Source organism: Octopus bimaculoides, chromosome 3 (assembly GCF_001194135.2).
Source record: "Octopus bimaculoides isolate UCB-OBI-ISO-001 chromosome 3, ASM119413v2, whole genome shotgun sequence".
Taxonomy (NCBI): domain Eukaryota; kingdom Metazoa; phylum Mollusca; class Cephalopoda; order Octopoda; family Octopodidae; genus Octopus; species Octopus bimaculoides.
The window spans coordinates 87,295,220-87,316,590 of record NC_068983.1 but is presented as its reverse complement, the minus strand read 5'-3'; the positions used below and the strand labels follow the sequence as shown (position 1 = coordinate 87,316,590).

General features: G+C 39.3%; 1 protein-coding gene across 3 annotated transcripts in view; it reads left to right on the top strand.

Annotated features, from left to right (window-relative positions):
• Window positions 1-21,300, top strand: part of LOC106882151 (methylenetetrahydrofolate reductase (NADPH)) — a 79,407-nt gene extending 58,107 nt beyond the window's left edge. For 2 of the 3 annotated variants that reach the window (XM_052966266.1, XM_052966267.1), the window contains 3 exons: window positions 17,829-17,927; window positions 18,676-18,798; window positions 20,513-21,300. In XM_052966266.1, coding sequence (XP_052822226.1) covers window positions 17,829-17,927; window positions 18,676-18,798; window positions 20,513-20,698 — 408 coding nt within the window. In that variant the 3' untranslated portion in view covers window positions 20,699-21,300. Of the gene's footprint in view, window positions 1-2,369; window positions 2,556-17,828; window positions 17,928-18,675; window positions 18,799-20,512 lie in introns of those variants that run through there. The other variant, XR_008263690.1, reaches the window with a different exon arrangement.
• Window positions 21,301-21,371: the final 71 nt, after the last annotated feature.

Sequence of the window (21,371 nt, the reverse complement as noted above, 5' to 3'; positions counted from 1 at the left end):
AACAGAAGTCTTACACTATGCACAAGAGGAACTCTAAAAATTAATAAACACATGGCTCAGCAGTTGATATGGAAGACTCGGTAGCTTCTTATAGCCAGTTTGCCCTTTTGCCTCAACTTTAATCAAGTAATCCTTCTTGTTGAGATTATATTCTCTGCTACAAGCATACAAGACTGGATGCCGACCTTACATATGCTAATGTGATTTTGTTACAGAGTTACTTTTGTATATATTAATATATTTGTAGTGGCTTCATGCAGGCATAGCGTGGATTCGATCCTCGATCGCCAAATTTCACTTAACAGTTCAACAGCTCTTTTCTCATGGTAGAACAATAGTTTTTCTGTTAGTGACAGCAGTTATATTTACCAGATGCCTTCGCTAAGCCAGAATAATATCTTAGCCACTTGACCCTTCTAACCCACCAGGGCTGAAATGGAGATAACAGACCTCCAACAAAATCCATTGTTCTCAACAATATGTCTATCCTTCTGGTTAGTTTTGGATAGTTATAAAAACAAGAATTCTGTAAGCCAAAGTCAGTGAGTGTGAACGGACAACTAGAGTCATGGCCACAAGCAGGCAGCCACTAGACACCAAACGGCCAGAGGGAAAAAGAAAGTTACAATCAGCGACTATGCGAGACAATTTCCCTCGACTCACTCACTTTCTTTTCTCTGTAACATTACTATATCTCTCTCTATATACTACTATGAGATCGTGTACACACATACCGGCCGAAATTAACTCTTATTACCTCGTATGCTTTTCCATTTACTAGTTACACATACCAACCTGTCGTCGTTTTGCATATATATTGAAGTAACGGTAAATAAATATTTTCGGATCTATTTTAAAACGGGGGCCACATTTTTCATTAATGTTTTACATAGTGTTTTTGGTACGGAAAGACTTTCAAACTTCGTATACTTATCTATTTTGTGTTATAGAAAAGAAAAATATTTTTGTATTCGAATTTATTTCATGTAAAAAATTGTCTTATTTCGATAATTTCAACCAATCACTGACAAGTATTCAGTTGTTTATATTTACTCCTTTGGCTGATTAAGCGATGTAAAGCGTATTTAATCTCCATACCTTCGTTTTATTTGCTTTTTTCATTTTAAATTTGCTTTAACCCTAACCCTAACCCCAGGGTTAGGGTTAATTGTTTCAGAATCGTTTGTTTATGTAGTCGGCACTTAATGTATATCGGCTGAATGGACGTCAGTGATTGGTTGAAATTACAGAAATACGACAACTTTAACATGGAATAACTTCTGGATTTCTTTTTTTTTTTTTAAGAAGACTAAGAGAAAAAGATGTTTTATATGACACATTCTACCAGTGTTCCAAGTTTCAAAGTGTTTCGTTAATGAAAAATGTGGCCCCCTTAAGAAAATATTTCTTAAACTTCAATCACTGTTCCTCTTTTACATCTTACAATATGCCGTTGCAATAAATCTTTGCCGTTAAAATTGGTGACGACTCCGACGTTCCATCCTAGTGTTTATCAATTATTGTTTGACCGTTACAATTGGTAATTCCGACGTTGCACCATAACAGGCATCGATTACAATTGGTAACCCTCGACTTCAACTAAAAACATTACCGTTACATATTCATATTGTCATAAGGATCAAACAGAAAAATAATTGTTTGTTTTCTATTATTCATCAAAGCTTCTTTTGAAACTAATAATGTTAAGTTGAGCAGCAGTGACCAGTTCGCTCAGTGATCAATACACGAAGTTAACCAGTAATATACTGAGCACATACAGCACATAAAATAATTCATGTTTTGACGGGTCCGAAAACATTGCACTATCACAGAGTAAGATTTTTCTTTCTTCTTTTTCTTTAAATGTGAAATACAGTGCAGATGGTAGCATCACAGCGTCTACTGATAAAGCTCTGTATGACACACTCTATACAAGTCTGGTGTGACTGAAGGCTCGGATTTATCTCCCACACTCTTCATCCTATTCATCAACCACCAATTTGCTATCACCGCAAACAACACACACTCCTACGCAGGTGATACCAATTCTCATTCTTCTCTAACCCTCTACACACAAGTTTCATCTACATGAAGCAGCTTCAACACCTGATGCCAAATCTGCACTGATTCTGTCTCCAAAGATCTCGAAAACATTATCCAGTGGTATCGGGCCAATTTTACCTCATTTAACAGCACAGAGGCGTAGTCACTACACATATCATGGAAACACAATCGCGTCTTTCTCTCTAAATATAAACAGCAAGTGACTCGAGCTCTCAATGCTAGCTCACTGATCTCTTCTGCCGAAACTACAACCTCAGAATAACAAAGATCGCGTTACAAAGACTGGATCTTGTCTACTGTTTCAGAAATTGCTTCGGTCTTCAGTAACTGCTAAACCTTTACAAAATGTTGAAACCAACAATAGTGGATTTGCTCCCACATTTTCGACTGTGATGCTGCTCTACGCATGCAGGGATCCTAAACCACATCTCTAAAAGGGCTGTCTGACTGATGTAGTCGCTTATAATGGCATTCAGATCACCGGCGTACAGGTATGTTGTCTTTTGTGTTTCCTCTTTCTGTCGCAATTTATAATTGCCTCTACTTATCGGAACTAGTTGGTCTCGTGACACCATCATTCAGATATTTGCGACCCATTTGTCTCTACTCTTCTCGTCACCAACGGTGTATCTACTTCCACACCCAGGTTCACACTAACCACTAGGCCTAGTCGTTTTCCTTCCGTCAAGAGGAACCAACTGCATCAATCTCACTGAACTCAGAGAGCCTAGAAAACTATGAGTAGAACTTCTTCCTCCAGGAAGTTTTTGACGGAGAATATAGCGAATACAAACAAGGTGAATTTGGAAAATAATAGAGTCCGTTCCATTATTATTATTTGAGGCGACGAGCTGGCAGAATCGTTAGCATACCGAACGAAATGTTTAGCAGTATTTCGTTCGTCTTTACGTTCTCAGTTCAAATTCCGCTGAGGTCAACTTTGCCTTTCATCCTTTCGGAGTCGATGAAATAAGTACCAGTTGAACACTGTAATTGACTAACCCCGTCCTCCGAACCTGCTGGCCTTGAGCCAAAATTTAAAACCATTGAAGGCAGTGAACTGGCAGAATCGTTAACAAAGATCCTTTCTACTATAGGCCTTGCGGCTATAGTAGAAAGGATTATTATTATTATTTCTTAAGGCGACGAACTGACAGAAACGTTAGCACTTCGATCAAAATGCTTAGCAGCATTTCGCTCGGCTTCACTTCCAGGGTTCAAATTCCGCCGAGTTCGACTTTGCCTTTCATTCCTTCGTGAACGATAAAGATTAGTATCTGTTGAATAGTGAGGTCGATGTAATCAACTAGTTCCCTCTCCAAACATTTCAGGCCTTATACCTATAATAGAAAGAATTACGTTAATTATCATTATTGCGCACGTCCATCGGTCGTAAAGGTTTGTTAAATTTTGCTGAAAATAATTAGCTTACTGTTGCAAATTTTTGTTAAAACTTTAAGGACCCCTTCTTCAATGGATGAAGAAGGGAACAACCAATTTTTGTAATATTTTATTAGTTTTCGGCTGTCTTTTTTTCTTTTTTTTTTTACCCCTCTCTCTTGTTTGGAATTATGGCGTCGGTACTGCCCATTATCAAATTCAACGAGGAGGTAGCATGAAATTTTCATACTATTACCAGCTCTATGAGAGAAAATTTGCACGAGAATAGCGACAATAACAACAGCAATGATAGCAACAACAATAAGGACAACGTTTTTAACATGTAGTAACGCCTTAGCAGACGACATGTCCGGTAAGCTTATCCACGCATGCGCAGGGACTAGTTCCGGAAGGAACACGGGAAGAGTCTCATGCGCATGTGTAGAGTTCAACATCTAAAACGTTACCGCTCTTTTCTCGCCGGCCGACGAAGAAGTCAGACGTCCAACAGAGCTCTCTCACATGTCAGCACCAGAGCTTCACAAATAACCACGGAAATCATTCAGAAGGCGTCTCAGCAACCAAGGGCGAAGTGGTGCCTATTTCCTCTGTAAATAAATATTGTTGTGTTGATAGTTCAGAATCTGCGTTCCGTTGTTTCTTCAGAATTTAATGTACGGAAGCGGTGTACACCTAATGGTGTATAACCACTTTCCTATAAACACTAGCAACAACGACAATTGCTACAACACCAAAAGCGACAAGAGGAAGGAGAAAGAAGAAAAGAAGAATGATAATAAAAAAATTAAGTGGTGGGGAACACCAAAGGCAGTGAAATCAACACAGTACTTCTCACTCTCCTTAAATGACAGCCGATTCAACAGCGTTGTATCGCTGTCTACAGGTTAAAACCTGATGCCTAGAAGCGGCAACACACATCCAGGTGGAAAGAGCTCTCAAAGATATATGGGTAGATATAGGTCATGTGACCAGAGCACAGCAGTTCGGGAGTATGGAGGCTTTCTTCGAGAGCAAAGCCCTCGCACTGATGTACTCCATAGTTCCTATATGCGACAGATAAATTCACCCTATAGCCATCGAATTTAGGGAGAACTTTTCGATATATATATATATATATATGTATATATATGAGAGAGAGGGAGAGATGGAGGGACTTTCCATCTGGTGGAAGTTAGCCTGTGTTGCTTTGAAGGGAGGTGACATCCTCTTTGACGTAAAACGAACAGAGACGGAGTTTTGGCTTGGGACTATAGTGTAGATCCTCCTCCAAATCAAATTGGAGGATGTAGAGAAGATCCCAGGCCTTATACGCCTTTCCAATGAAGTCCAGCTGCATATTTAAGGGTAGGGGAAGAAGGTCAAGATGCCATTTGTGTTGTGCAGAAGGCCACTTCGGAACTTTTTTCCTCTACAAAAAACAAGGTAGAGGAGACACCCTACTTCCACTACTGCTGATAATGCAGCCTCAATAGTAGTAGTGAAGAGAAGAAGGTCAACACCAACAACAGTAGCAATAGCAACAGTAACACAAATAACCGCAACTGCAGCTACAAGAACAACAGTACCGGTGCTAATATTACAAATGACAGGAAACCAGCAACAATGACACCCACAATACAGAAGCAAAACCTGGCACCCAGAAAAATCTCCAACTTAACTCCTCCCTTATACTCTATCCCCTTCCCCTTCCAAACACATACACATATGAGCACGCGTGAAATATATACCTTCACCTTTACCCCAACCCGTATCAGATATTTCTGGTATAGATATCTCATCTCGTAAAAAGGAAAAACAACAAAAAAATTAACAATAAAAAATACAACAAAAATACTTTTAAAAAATTATATATGCTCTCCGGCAGTTTCTCTTTTTTAAATCACGACTGTATCCCTGAAATGACACCCGTACCAAACATTGGCAACAACTCCACCACCAAAATCACCAACAAAAAAAAAACAAAAAAACGCAGGAGTTGCACCATCAGACAGACACACAAGTACAACATTAACAAAACACACCTAGCCTAAACTTTATGCTGACAAGGAGTACAAATACAAAAATTGATGTCCCTTATTACATTAAAAGAAAACGTTAAAACAGAGAGAAGGTCTACAAGCGCACTACTTTCAAAGTGGTACAAATTTGTGAGATATATATAATGAGGGATAATTTCCCCAATGAATGTAGGATGCTTCAGCGCAAGGGCAGCTGTAGGCTTCTGAAGGAAGCCCAAAATTTCATGTAAACCAAGTCACTCGATCCACAGGACTACCAAATGGGTAAGTAACCCGTTTACTTTTCGTCTTCCTCTTTTTCACGAGCATGGCAGCTCTGAGAGTAGAGTGTATAAATGCACGTAGCCTGAAATCAACATGGAAGCCTAGTCGCCTGCTCATTGACTTCAGGTTGCTAGGTTTGGATGTGATAGCTATCGGCGAGGATTCTAGACACACGCCCTTAGCACCAATTTTTGCCGACTTCGAGATCTTTACATCACTTATTCGGCCCAGAGTAGTAGGGCAAGAGGTAGTGCTGTTTCGAAATGGCCTGGACCTTGAGACAGTCGGTCTTTCTAGACGCGGCTGGTATGGAGCAGCCGAATTTCTTCAGGCAACTGGAGATTTTCCAGGAAATACTCCGCTCTTTAGTGTTAGTGGGCAATTGAAACGCCATCTCGGATGAACTTCTTAATTGTGTGTGGCTAGCTGATAGGAGACGAGTGTGAGAAAGCCTCTCAGACTTGTTCAGTTGTTTCCAATCAGCTGACGTACAGGCCACAAATTTGTGGCCTGTACCTTAGAAACCAAGTCCCTATCCACCGGTGGATAGGGACCCGGTTTCTGGAAACTGAACGCATCTTTCCCATTGCACCAAGTTTACAGTGACTGGATTAAAGAACTAGTTAAGAGGGAGTTGACGGGAGAAATTGTCAACAGCCAATGATTGTTTGCCCTGAAAATAGCTTACTGATTACAATTGATAAGGTTTAGTAAGAAAATGATTATAGAAATTCCAGAAAGAGGCCAACTTAGTAACTTAGAAGAAGCGTTTAGGAAAGGCACTGTGACTGACGTGTTGGCAGCGAGATTGACCTTTAATGATTCTTCAAAGCTAAGCATGAATGTTGCGTTATCAGAGATAGGGCTATAAGGCATGGAACGAAAGTCGTTCGATGGTCCCAAGTGACAGTAAAGCCCCAACTCAGTCTTTAACAGATCGGGAATGGCGTGTACAACTCAATTCCAAGCAGATATGTGCAGCTTTTTAATGGCACTTCACTCAACTATTTGGGGCGGGCGGTGAACCAGAGATGTTCCTAACCTCAACTGTCTGTTGTGGCTCTTGAATAGGGATGAGAAGTTCTGCGAAAGACCGATAAAACCTGACGAAATATGGAAAGTAATGGCTGGATACAAGAGAAAGTCGTCGAAGCGGGATGGTCTACTCTACGAGCTTCGTGTTCATATGCTAGACTTGTTCTGGAGCCTCATGACAGATGTCTACTGCAACTGGCAGCAGAAACCGAGAATACCAGTCCTATGAAAACTAGTGTGGTGCATTTGAGAAAGAACCCGAACAAGGGGGATGATTAAAAGAACTTCAGGCCCCTAACTCTGTTAAATACAGAATTGAAGATTTTGGCCACGGTGTTAGAGTAAGGTGCATGCTCCATATTAAAAGATGCATGCGCTATGCCAAACAGAATTACCCACGACAACTTCCACCTCGCACGATACATCATAGAAATGTTGGATAAAGATCCTGGCAGCTAGTTCTACAGAAGCTGAAGGTTTTGAGAAGTAGTTATTTTACCTGACTGATGAATATGGCAGGGTTGTGTGGTGGATGGAACTGAAAAGACTGAAGGCAGACAGTTTATTTTTCAGTTTAGCTTTCATCGTTTTTTGTTTGTTTGTTTGTTTGTTTTTTCAAGTTCCACTTGGAAAGGAAAGTAAAGGTAGTAGAGTTACTCGGGATTTGTGAGGTTCCTTAGTCGTACCAGTGTGGCGTTTCCCCCCTATTGGGAAATTTTATTCTTATAAGTTTGTTTATTTGTTTTAATTTTGTACGCGTGTTTATTTAAATCCTCGTTGTCCTTTGTAATGTCCTAGATATGGTTTTTGCAGATCTTGTGGCCAATAAAGAAAGTATACGATTATTATTAGTAGGGCGGTGAGCTAGAAGGATCAAAATGCTTGGTGGCATTTCTTCTGGATCTTTACGTTTTTAGTAGAAAGTGGGTTATACACCTTTAGATTGTATACCTGACTTTCTACTATAAAATTAAAGAAATTGACGGAACGCTGAACTCCAGACTAAACAACTTAAACAACATTTATTTACTTGGTAAAACATACATATCTTTAGTTATACATCTTTAGAGGTGAGAATAACTAGCTGTCGAGTATAAGACCGAAAGATGTAGAGACAGCTTTAAACACACGTCCTTGCTCAATCGCTGGCCAGCGAGAAAGAGAATGAATTGAGCGGGAAGCGCTTGCTTGTTTAATTTTACGCATGCGTAAGACTACGCATGCGCAGGCGTTACTACACGTTCTAAGTTCACATCCTGCCGAGGTCAATTTTGCCTTTTACCCTTTCAGAGTCGATAAAACGAAGTGCCGATCCTCTAAAATTACTGGCCTTGTGCCAAAATGTCAAATCACAAGGGCGGCAAGCTGGTAGAATCTTTAAGCACGGTGAACAAAAGGCTTTGCGGCATTTCATCTGACTAAATCGTTCTGAGTTCAAATTCCGCCGAGGTCGACTTTACTTTTCATCCTTTCGGGGTGGTGAAATAAAAACCAGTTTACCACTGAATAGCAGAGTTGTTCATTTTGGTATGAGTGAAGTCTTTTATTAACGGTAGCGTGTGACGACACAACGTAGCCTGCGCGGTCAGTACATTCTACACTACGTCACTGTAAAGACAGTTTGTATATCAGGGACTACATTGTTCAATGTCCTCCGCTTTTTTGTTTTTGTTTTTTTTTTTGTTTTTTGGCTGCTGTTTCTAGCAAGTAAAATTACTGTTTACAGGTTCCCTCACTAATTCGTTCGTATGCCAACTGTTGCATAACTCAATAAGTTTACTTTTGGTCGAGCAGACCTTTGCTTAAAGGTACCTGAGTCTTGACCATCCAGTCCTTTTCCCAGGCACAGTGCACCTATGACTTCATTTTCCAATGCGTTTATCTTTCTGTTACGACAAGGCTGATTTGAGATATTTTGGCTGTTATTTCTTGGTAGTTCGGGCAATTGTGTAGAGACTTCCTCACTGGATCTACATTTATATGCCCAGCTTTTGTTGTTTAACCTCAGATCAGCCTTGGTCGAATAAAATTACAGGGAAAAAAATATTCCAGCCTGGATCATCCCACCTTTTTGCCAAATCTAGGGAACCCAAAACCATTATTATCCAATATGCCCCTTCGTAAGACAGTTGGTTGTGGTCTGAGGGAGATTTGACTGTTATAGACAGCAGGCAGTGGTGAGCACAGATAACTTAATCCGCCAACTAAAAAAAATTAGCTTCGCATACGCTAAACCACTAAACAGGTAAAAAAAAATTAGCGGAAACTAACGCTAAATGATGGTCACTATCTTTTATCATAAATTTAGTTTCGGTTTGCTTTGAAACCCCTAAAAACAAACTTAGAGAGCTGAAATTTTCATGTTGTAGCTTAGACATAGAGCTTCCCAGAAAGGTATAGCATGCCAAAATCAAATGATGATCAAGGTGTACGCAAATAATTAAATGAACAAATGAAATTAAACATTAGTTTTCAGTCAACATACACTTTATTTACTGTACAAAAAGTATTAAACGAATCAAAAAGGTGTATCATGCCAAGATCGGATGATGATCAAGGTGTACTACTCTGGCTGAGCCTTCTCCATCACCTCGACATGATGCTGGTTGCCCTTCACAAACATCAGCCTCTCAAAGTTTCCATCTGAGAGGCCTTCAAAATATCTTTGCTTCTAGAGAATAGGTGCTCGACTGCAGCACTGGATCGGATGGCCGTGTTATACTTGGTGAACAGGTTGATCAAGACCTTCTCACTCAAAAACGCAACTTCAGTCAGGACCTCTTCGAGATGGCCTCCAACCAGGTCTTCACCAAGTTTTGCGCCTTGGATTTCAGTGACCTTGTGGTTCATGCTCTTCCGGAGCCGAGTGATGTTTCTGAAGAAATCATCTTCCTCATCTTCATTGCTGGTGGTGCTGTTGCCCTCTTCATTGGTCTCCATTAGGGCTGTCGCTACGACGGTTTCCATGGCGTTTGTTACTCTGCTAACTTGACTGCTCCAGCCAGAACAGGCGAAACTTGTGGTGGAAGGTAGCGGTTAGTTGGCACTCCAGGTCTTCTAGGAGGATCCCAAACCTTTTCGTGATTCCTGCCAGTATCGCGTCTACCAGAGGACTGCAGTTCAAGAGATGTTTGAACTTGGCCTTCTTCAACTTCATGACGGTAACCACTACAGTTGGCAGAAGGCTCCCGAAATAATCCTGGTCTACCCTTTGGATTTTATCCACTGCCTTGGCAACATTAGGCATTAGGAAGTCGACATCAGAATCAGTAAAGATCTGTAGCTTCAGCTGTGTCATCACCTGTGGACAGCTCCCCTATTCTTCTCCAGCGGGTTGTTGAGGACAACAACAGAATCATAAGTAGAGTTCGATCTGGTACTTTTTGGAACCACCAGCCTCCTCTTCAACGCACCGTCACCGTGTTGCGGCTCTGCAGATTCCACAGCCGCTGCGCCTTAGACATGGCCTTCCTCTAGGCCGACTTGAACGAAGCGCTGTCAAGAGCCTTGTCGGTATCCACATTAGCTACCAAGTTGAAGGCATGGGCTGTGCACTTCATGTGCACTAGCAGGTTTAGTCAAGGATGGCATCAACAGAGATGTACTCAACTTTGTCCACATTCCCAGCCTTAGGATTCACGTCCTCCACATCCGCATCGGCACTAGCCTCAGAAATGTCTGGCAAGAGTTCAACTTCTGTACCAAACAACGTATTGCGATTTTTGTTTTGATCACGTGATTTTGATTGTCTTGATTGCTGTTATATGCCTGCAGTGCGACTGCGCGGAGTTCTGTTCTGTTTGCTGCAGGACGTGTTCAGTGTTGGTTTTAGTTAGTCGAGGCTGTAGCAACTTGCTGCATAAAACTGTTATTGCGTTGAAGTTTGGTTTTGCTTACAATTTAGCAATCTTTGTTTGTATTGTAGATTGCTGTATTTTTAGTCGATTAAAACCTTTTGAACTTTGATATTCGAGTTTGGGTTTATAACACAACATAAATAATGCCTTAACAAAGTTTTTACCGTTGTCCGTCGTGGTCCTGGTTGCCTTGTCTTGCAAATGGAACTTTTGATGGATGTCCTCCATGGTCTGGGCGAGAACATCAAAGGTGTGATGTCTTCTGAGCCGAGAGCAGGTCAGGACAGCGTGTTGTCTCGTGCGGGTTTTGGGGTTCAGCCAGTGTGCCGTCAACCCCAGGTAGGACCTGTCGTGGGCCGACCAACAGTCCACAGCGATCGCCATCCAGGAGACATCCTTGAGCAATCTGTAATTAAAAAATGTTAAATTGTAAAGAGACATAAGTTGTAAAGTTAAAAGCTTAGGATGCAGCGACTATCAGCATTGCTAGAAATAGAAGTCGTAGACTCCTTAGCCACAAAAGCATATGGTTTCTTTGTACTGACAGGGGAGAAAACCCTCCAGACTCTTAAGCAAGATGCATTAGATTAGCATGTTAATTTCGTTTAGGAAATTAATACTCATCAGTAATGGTCACTCCATCGCAGTTGGTAGAGGCCAACTCACTCCTGTCAATATTATGGATAATGCCATTGGAATCAGTGACTGATTTCACAAAATGACGATCTGAAAATTATAAAATAATCAAGGTGGCTAACAGCAGTTTAAAACCAACAAGGAAATAATTTAATGTCATGATATATAAACTGATGCAGAATATAATCAAGGCCTACAAAAAAAAAAAACACGAGCCGCTCATCGGCATCTCCACGCAAGCAGCAATAGTTTCTGTGAACAAGTGGTTTGTACAATTTTTCTCGGATAGGAAAGAGGCAGGACATTCTTTCATAGTATCTTATAACCAGTTTAACATTTGTCACGAGACTGTTCTAAATTCATAAAAATACTGCTTATAATTTAAAGCCTCGTTATTAAACTTTTGAAAATTGTGACATTACCTTGATAGGTGACGCGTTGGGGGTGATGAATAACCGAGATGAGGGATGGAATGATGGTCGGAATTTCATAAGTTCAGAACTTAAGGTTCGTTTATTTGTTATTTCATTAAAGATTGACTGTGCTGTGCAGACTTAATCATGAGTGATATATATATATATATATATATATATATATATATATATATGTGTGTGTGTGTTTGTGTGTATGTATACCTTATATTATATATTATGACATTTATTTCAATTAGCTATTATACATTTTATTACATTAACTGAGAAAATATGAAGTATATGTGGTGTTATGAGCCAGGCTGTGTTGTAAGGAAGGATTGGAAGTGAGGGAGTAGGCATGTCCTGTCGGAAGTGGAGCCTGCGGATCCCACTGGAAGTGCCACGGTGGACATGCGGCATCAGCAAAGCACGAGGGGCTAGTCGGGTGGCGGACAGCACATCAGAGCAGACGTGTGAGACTGTACAGCAACGGATAGTGGACGTGGAGTGAACCTTGGAGATCGAGACAGTCCGTGGATATTGAAAGTGACCCTTTTTCCAGACTGACAATTAAGACTACTGTAACTCTCTCTTCGCTTCCGTCTTTTTCTTCCTTTAAATCACAAGAATATTGAATGAAATATTCCTAGAACGAGGCCCTGTGGATGAGCTGCTTGCCTTTCACTCGGAGGTGCTGGGGGAAATGCTTGACAAGTGGCATGTCAGCCGTTTCTTCAGAGCGGATTACTGGCCAAGTGGCAATGGGGTTGTGGAGAGGCATCATCATATCATCAAGACCATAGCAGAGAGGTGTCACATCTCACCGGTCAAGGCCGTTTTTCGGTATAATATGTCGCCCATGACGGGACAGGCTGGGGAGTCAGGGCCACACAGGGCAATATTCAAGTACGAGTGGAGGCATCTATGTACTGCATCACCGCATCCCGCAGAAGAGAAAGAGCATGCCTTTGTGCAGGTCAGAGAAGTCTGGGTTAAGCCCCCAAATGCGCGGTGCACATCACAGTGGGGAAAAGGAACAATAACCTCTGTGAATTCGAGGAACAGTGTATCCGTAGATGGCATGTCACAACATGTTTTGGATGTGCGCAGGATCATCACTGCGACAGGATGGGGCCAACAGTAATGGACAAGAGGACGAAGCCGGCAGTAATATGCCAGGAACTGAGGCCAGTCCTGAAGTTACAGAGGGAGCGGTGCCCTCCTCGCTGGTTGACTGATTACGAGACAAATTAAGACATGTGGTCAGGGTTGAGAAGAGGACGTGGGCAGGTTGGTTGAATGATCTTCAGATCAGGGTGGAGAGGCGTGTGGTGTTATGAGCCAGGCTGTGTTGTAGCGAAGGATCAGAAGTGAAGGAGTAGACATGTCCTGTCGGAAGTGGGGCTTGTGGATCCCACCAGAAGTGCTGCAGTGGACATGCAGCATCAGCGAAGCATGAGGGGGCCAGTCGGGCAGCGGACAGCACATCAGAGCGGACGTGTGAGACTGTACAGTGAAAGATAGCGCATATGGACATGGAGTGAACCTTGGAGATTGAGACAGCACGTGGATGTTGAAAGTGACCCTTTTTCCGGACCGACAGGCAAGACTACCATAATTCTCTCTTCACTTCCATCTTTTTCTTCCTTTACATCACAACACGCCATAATAATAATTTAACAACCTTGTATAATTTTAATTTATAAAAATCTTGTAAGAGACTCCTCCAACTGTTTTTTGGCTGGCCAAGATCATCCTGCCTGGAGTGTGGTGGGACATCGACGTCTTGCTGGGGTTCAGCATCTTGATCAGGCCGACCAAGGTGGAGGATTCCACTACATGCAGCAGTAGCATGTTGTCGACAAACATGTCTACAATCTTTTTGTCCACCATAGACTGACAGACGTCATTGCCAGCAGTTTGGGCAACTGCCTCGCTAATACTGGGCTGGCATGCTTTCTTTGTATAGGCCGAATAAAAATGTCTTCACCTTCCATAACAATAAACAATAACTTGATAAACCGATAATATACACTGCTGCTGCTGACACTGTAAGCCTGTCTATAACGTGACAACATCATAAGTGAACACAACTCAAAACTGCAGAATTACACAACGCTGTTCAGCTAGCTGCTGCTGCATTGACCAGTCATGTCTTGTCATGTGTACACATAGTTAGCCAATAGCATGCCTGACAGACTCTTTGAGACATGCCCACAACAGACAAGAACAAATGTATGAATTTTGTTAGCAGACTTAAAGTTAGCTGAACTAAATTTAGCAGAAGTTAATTGGTCTGCTGACGTTTTCCAAAGTTAGCAAAAATGCTAATCTGCTAAAATGAAAAGTTAGCTTTGCTAATTAGCTGTTAGCGGATTAGTGGAACCATACCCACCACTGATAACAGGTAGAAGTAGACTTAACTTGTCACCCGGTAACACCACTACCACCACATGATACAAGTCTTTTCTATCGCAAACATTCAAGCCAAACTTCTGGTTTGAGAATACCTTCCTCCTTCACACCAGTCACAGAGGTCCTGTAACTCTCTTCTCTCCTAACTAAAGAGAGAGAAAATATGTTGAACAATCACTTAGAACAGTGGTTCTCAAAAAGAGAAACCCAATCCCTTTCACACAAAAAAAAAATGAAAAGAAAAATCGAATAAAATCCACCACCTCCTTGTTACTGTTGAGAAGATAAAATAATGTTTGCAGGTGTGGCTATGTGGAAAGAAGTTTGCTTCCCAACTACATGGTTTGGGTTCAGTCTCACTGTGTGGCACCTTGGGCAAGTGTTTTCTACTGCACCCTTGATTTATGTTGATGAAAATTGAAAGAAGCCCATTGTGTGTATGTGTGTGTGTTTGTGTCTGTGTTTGTCCCCCACCACCACTTGGCAGCTGGTGTTGATGTATTTACATCGCCATAACTTAACAATTCAGCAAAAGAGACCAATAGAGTAAGTACCAGGCTTTAGAAAAAAGTACTGGAATCAATTTGCTCAACTAAAATCCTTCAGGGTGACACCCTAGCATGGCTGCAGTCTAATGGCTGAAACAAGTGAAAGATAACAGATGAAGATCTGATAATTCTTATTTCTTCGCTATGAGGTTGGATATCTCTAAAACCATCTTCACAAAAACAGGGCGATTTGACTGCTCTTTTTCAATCACTAACTCTACTCCCCTGGGTGTGACCTGGTCTTCTTCATAACAAACTCTGACTCCCACTGGCCAGGAAAGAAACGAGTTTGGTGAACTTGGTGAGGAGAATATGGATGTTATTTACTTTTCTGCATTTATTATTTGTGATGTTACACATCACGAATAATCCCAGCAGTGTTTGGAGCTAATTTAGTTACTGATGCTGCTGCAGCTTGTGTGTATATGTGGCTTTTTTTATGTTTGTCTGGGTTAAATGGAAGAGATGGTACTGTGGTAATGTTCTGAGATTCTTGCAGTTGAGCCTGGACACTCGGAAGTAATTGTTCATCATCATCATGATCATTATCAGCAACAACAGCAGCAGCATTTTACATTTGCTTTTCCATGTTATGGGTTGGACAGGTCACAGTATGAGTTGGTTCATATTTGAAACTATTGCTCACCTTGATGAGTAAGGGATCACGACTTGTGTATATGTTCTACTTTTAGGCATGATTTCTTTGCTTGGATACTCTTCATAAGAACCCAACTTTTACATTCTCCCTCAACAACACCAATCTTAAGAAATCCGTTAGTGAATGTGATCTGAGTAATACTGTAAACAGTGATCTGCATTGGACAAACCACATCTCTAAGATAATCAAGAAGTCTGAGGGTGTCTGAACATCACTCAGTAAGACTTTTGTCAGCCACTCTCCAGCTATCTATTTAAAACTGTGTATGACTATAGTACATCCACACTAAGAGTTTGCATCACCAGTCTGGACTATCTTGCTCAGCATATCAATCTCCTGGAAATTGTCCAGAAACATGCAACCAAGCAAATACCCATCATCAGGCATCTACCATACTCTGAATGTCTTGTTTCACTGAATATGGACACATTAAAGCTCAGACATCTGGCAATTGACTTGGTAGACACCCACAAGATTATCCACCATCTTTCCAACAACAAACATGGGCACCTTATAGAATTCCATATGTCAAGCACTTGCGGACATGCTTACAAAATCAAAAAACAACACAGCACCCATGACTTCCAGAAACATTTTTTCACACTCAGAATTGCTAAAGCATGGAATAAACTACCTGTATTAGTTGTTAACTGTTCAGACACTACATCCTACAAAATTTCCATGCTTCCTGAAACTCACCAACAGTACATCAAATGCCTCTCTTTTTTTTTTTTCAGTTGTAGTGCACCTGAGTACTGTATCCAGCAATTTCATTATGTCTGGATAAATTTTATCCATGTTATGGGTGCTAGAGAACTTATTTTCTTCCCACTATGTTTTGATGATATGAGTTTATTAAGTATGTACTTGAGGTTGTAAAGACAGATTGTGTGCTAATCATCAACATATCTATTAATCACAAATGATTGATAGGAAACATGTTCAGAAAAACCCTATTTGAATGATTGATAAACAAAAGTTATATTACATAAAGATATTCATGTATGTGTCTTTATATTCGTGTATATTAACTCAAAGAATGAGAGGCAATAATATATGTGTCCAATTGAAGCATGGATACTTCAAGAGTGAAAGCATTCTTCTCATACCAACAAAAAGACAGAGTGAGTGAGATGCAAATGTGAGAGAATTGTTTTATTATGGGTTTGTAGTGGGGCATAGAACCCTACCACAAAGGTGATAATCTGTATGTAAACGAGAAATCCAGACTATCATTTTTTCATTTTATCTAGTTTCAGCTCATGAGCTGTGGCCATACTGGGGCACCGCCAGTTACTATATATATTAAACATGAAAGAACTGAAGAATTGCATGACTGCACGAAAAGTGGCTATTCCATTGGATGAAAAATGGTAGCTTGAACTACATCCAAACATGACCCAATAGAGTTCTTTGTTGGAGATCTAATGCTTGTGGAGAGAGAAAACAATGTGTTGAATGAACCAAATTTTCAGAACTTTTCTTTGCTCTTTTTTGACCATCACAGATTGGTTATAATTAATATCAAAGCTTAAAATCTTTACATGTGATCAAAAATATTTAACCAATGGCAATATGAGCTGTCAACAGCAGCTGCACTAGTGAGGTTGCTTCGTTCCCACAAGAGTATAGTCCCATCTTTCCTACATTGTCTCTGTTCATTCATTCCTTTCTTGCTCACACAACTACATGTAGAAAAATATTCAGTAAAGTTTGCCATAGCAGCAAACCTTGCTCATAGCATATCTTAGTGGTCCATTTTGAGTATTTTTAGCTTGTTTTAGTCATTATTGTGTATGATTACCTGCAACTTATCTTTTTTTTAAATAACAGGATATAATTTAAGGTAGATTTGATGGTTATATCTGGCAGTTCGAGTGACCACTTAGAGGTTCTCTGGTTGGCTTATAACAAGGTTCTTTGAAGTTTGTGTAGAGATTGGGAACCTAGACATGACTGGCATGGTTTGTTAAATTGAAGGGTTAAGTTTACTCCACAACTGTAAGTGGAAACAAAAGATTGTTCTCACTGGTTAGATCATTAGTAGTTAATATATCTGACCACCCATTGATGGATACCTCTAATAAGGAAAAATCAAGCAAATGACTCAACCAACTGGCAATAACATGACTAAAGAAAGAATGATTTTTAAATCTGCAGTCTAGCAAAAATAAATTCTCTCCCTGTCCCTATCTCCTCCTGCTAACAAGCATTCTAACTAGACCTGTCTGAACATTTGAAACATTCAATGCAAGTGAGCATTAGAAGACCAGAAGTTCTGCCAATTTTTTTTAAAGTAATAAAGAAAATATCCAGTATTTGCAAATCATCATCAAATATACTACCCATGCTAGCACAAGTGGAAAATTAATCTCAGTATTAGTTCAAATTAATTAATCTCAGTATTAGTTTCACATATTAAAAGGAATATATTGATCTACCATGCATAAAATCTTTCTTGAATATTTCCTTTGCAAAAAAAAGAACTTTTTTTCTTTCTTTTTTTCCATATCTTAAAGGCCTATCTTGAGTTTTTCACTTCAAAAGAAAATGTCGAAGTTTTGAAGAAACTCTTAGTTAACTATCCTCAGGTCAATTATCATATTGGGAACAGTCAGGTAAGTTTTCGATTTATTAATTACCTTTTTGAAATTGTCAGAAAATATTTTAGAATAATTAATATTTACATTAATTCAAGTAATAAGTATTTTATGGAGATATGTCCTGCAAAATGGATACAAAATACTCTTCACATTCGTGACAAGGCAGGCCCATAAGCTGTGAATAATTTTTACAAAGCAAATGTCTCTCAGATCCTATTGAACTTTTAAATGACAGTGGTTAAGTTTGGTTTTATAATATAAAATGGATTAGAACTAGATCTCTTTCTAGACTCTGCCCTATTTCAAGAAATAATTCCAACTGATTCATGTATCTATTCCTGGCAATTGATGGTGATGGGCACCTAAAATTAAATTCAGAAATATATAACAAGACACCTGCAGTGGATTTGAAGTGAATTTCAGCACTATACTTGAAAGGTCATTTCATGCTTACTGTGATCAATTGGTTTAAATGAAAACTTATGGTGTATAGGCTCTGTGTTTATCACAGTCAAATTGAATGCTTGCAAAATAATAACTTCACTGGATAAAAACTGGACTCCAAGAATATTGATGCAGTTAAAGCAACAATACTACTTTCCCCTCTATCTCTGTTCTTTACTTCTCGAGAGAAAGGACAAGGAACCAAAATGTTAGATTCTTTACTCATTTTAGCAACTGAACTTAAACACTTCAATAATCTAACTGAACTATTATGTATTTCTCTAATTCAGTGTATAAACTGATCTTTTGTATGTCCCAGGGTGATATGGATTATACCAACTGTGATGAAACTCAACCAATAGCTGTTACATGGGGAGTATTTCCAGGAATGGAAATAATCCAGCCCACTGTTGTTGATCCTATTGCTTTCAAAATTTGGAAAGTAAGTTAAGCAAAACCATTTTCTAATGAATGAGTATTCTGTAAAATGTCTGATCAGAACTTCTTTTATATTTATCCAGTTGGACTATGAGCGAAAAAATTATGTCTATGTATCAATGGGTTTGAATGTGGTGAAATACTGTATATTGAACCTGCCTTTTCTTAATTCAGAACCCTGCCATTTTAAAAATTTTTATAAACAAACTTTCAGAATTGCTTATTTCATATAGTCCTTCTCCTTTCTAGCTATATTTCAAGATGTCACAAGACTGGCCAATCTAAACTGATGAGCCAATTTTGTATTTTCAATATTATGAAATAACACAGAGCAGTGTCAACCAAAACACCTGACAGTATTAATTCTCTAAGTTCAAATCCTGCCAGTTGAATTTGCTTTTCATAGAATGGATAAAATAAAGTAGCTGTCAAGTACTGGGTCAACATAATTGGCTATACTTTATCCAAAATTTATGGTTTTGTCCAATGTGAGAAGTCAATATTATGAAATAGCATGCTAAAACATTACCCTGATTTATTATTTCATTTAAACTTCTTCAAAAAATTATCAGATTTCTCTTTATAAGCATGCAATACACTTTATAAAGTGGCTGGCATTAGGAAAAGCATCCATCCATAAAAACGATTGGAGCTCAACAGTCCTCTGATCTGTTGGATTCTGCCAAACCACCCAGCCCATGCCAGCATGAAATAGGGATGGTAAATGATGATTATTTTCTGTTCATATACTTTTAACAGCTAACAATGTTGGGCTGGAATTTTGCAAACTTAGATACTTATATATTGTTTGGACAATTGTACAGGACAACTAAAATAAAAGAACCGATTGTCAACTAACCGTAATCATCATCAACATTTATCATTCGTTTTCCATACTAGCATGTGTTAGATGGCTTGACAGGAACTCTGGCAAGGCCATGTTTCTACAGTTGGATATCTTTTTTAATGTCAATCACTCCACATAGTGTACTTTTAACATGGCACCAACACTTTTTATGTGTTGCTTGGTTTAAGGATCTCTATTTTGTTGTGGTGGGCGAGTCTTCTCAAGTACAGCAATGCACCACATATCTTGCTCCTCTGTCATCTCCTTAAGGTTCAGTGTTTTCAGATTGGCCTTCAATAATCCACCCCAAGTTTTCCTGAGTCGTTTCCCCTCTTCACAATTTCCCTCCACTTAAAGCGATCAGCACTTCTTTATGCAACCATCCCCATCCATCACATAGTCAAACTAGCAGTCTCCTCTCCTGCACACTGCATCTAGTTCCTTTGATGCCCAACTTCTCTCTCAATACACCAATGCTCTGTCACCCAGCCAGTGGAGCATACCAACTTTATTCCTCTTCTGCCTTCACATTCAGGGCCCTCATCTCACTACTATGCAACATCGAAGTTTGTACACATGCATCATACAATTTACCTTTCACTTGGAGAGAAACACATTTGGTTGCCAACAGAGGTAAAAGCTCTCTGAACTTTAACTATCCTATTCTTACTCTAGCAGTTAACACCCCATTTTGACACTACCCCACAAAAGAAGTTATATTCACTTGTTACATAACTTACATCCCATATCCCACCAAAATATTGCCATGTCCTAAGCCAGAGAAACACATATAAAGAAATCGTTATATTTTTACTATAGTTAATTGTTTTTTAATCACTATATTGAAAACAATTTAATTTTTCTTTTTTAGGAAGAAGCATTCAGTTTATGGAGAACGAACTGGCGTGACTTGTATGACCCCAGTTCAAAGTCATACAAACTGATAGACTATTTCCATGAGAACTACCAACTTGTTAATTTAGTAGATAATAATTTTGTTCAGCCTACATGTCTTTGGGAAATTACAACTAAAATGCTATCAGAAACAACAAACTGAAGAATAAAATATCAACATTTAGATCAACTAAATGACCAAAAGTTCTGCTTTAAATAACAATAATTTGAGTAAAAACAAAAAAGCTGAACTGTTTTGAATGGTTTGGTAATATGCATACACACACAGCTAAAAACTAACACCCCCACCTCTATATCTAACTTATGAAAAGAATAGAAATTTCCACACTAAAGAACACTGAAAAATTTGTACACTAGTGTGAAGTGTCTCAATGCTCAGACCATTCCACATACTTGAAGTGATTAAGACATGGAACAGTGCCCAGGAAATGGTGCATAAAACAGCAAATGTTATTGGATAAATGGCTACAGGAAACTTGCATTACAACTTCTTCAAAAGTTATTGATTTACTTCTGTGTACCTTAGTGTCTCCTTTCTTTAAGTTTTCTACTGTTTTCTTTGATGGAAAAGATAAAGTATTGACCAAAAGAATTAGTTAATAAACTATACAAGTCATTGTTTTTTTATAACCTGTATTTAATGTACACTAACAAATCAAAGAGTTTAAATGTCAACACTGGATTAAGTGAATAGTTATCATTTCCTACGAAACCTTTAAACATTTATCCAAATAATTTTCAATAAAGAACAAAATATTTGATAATTCAAATTCTTGTTTGTTTGTTTCAAACGTTTTCCACACCACTGCACATTA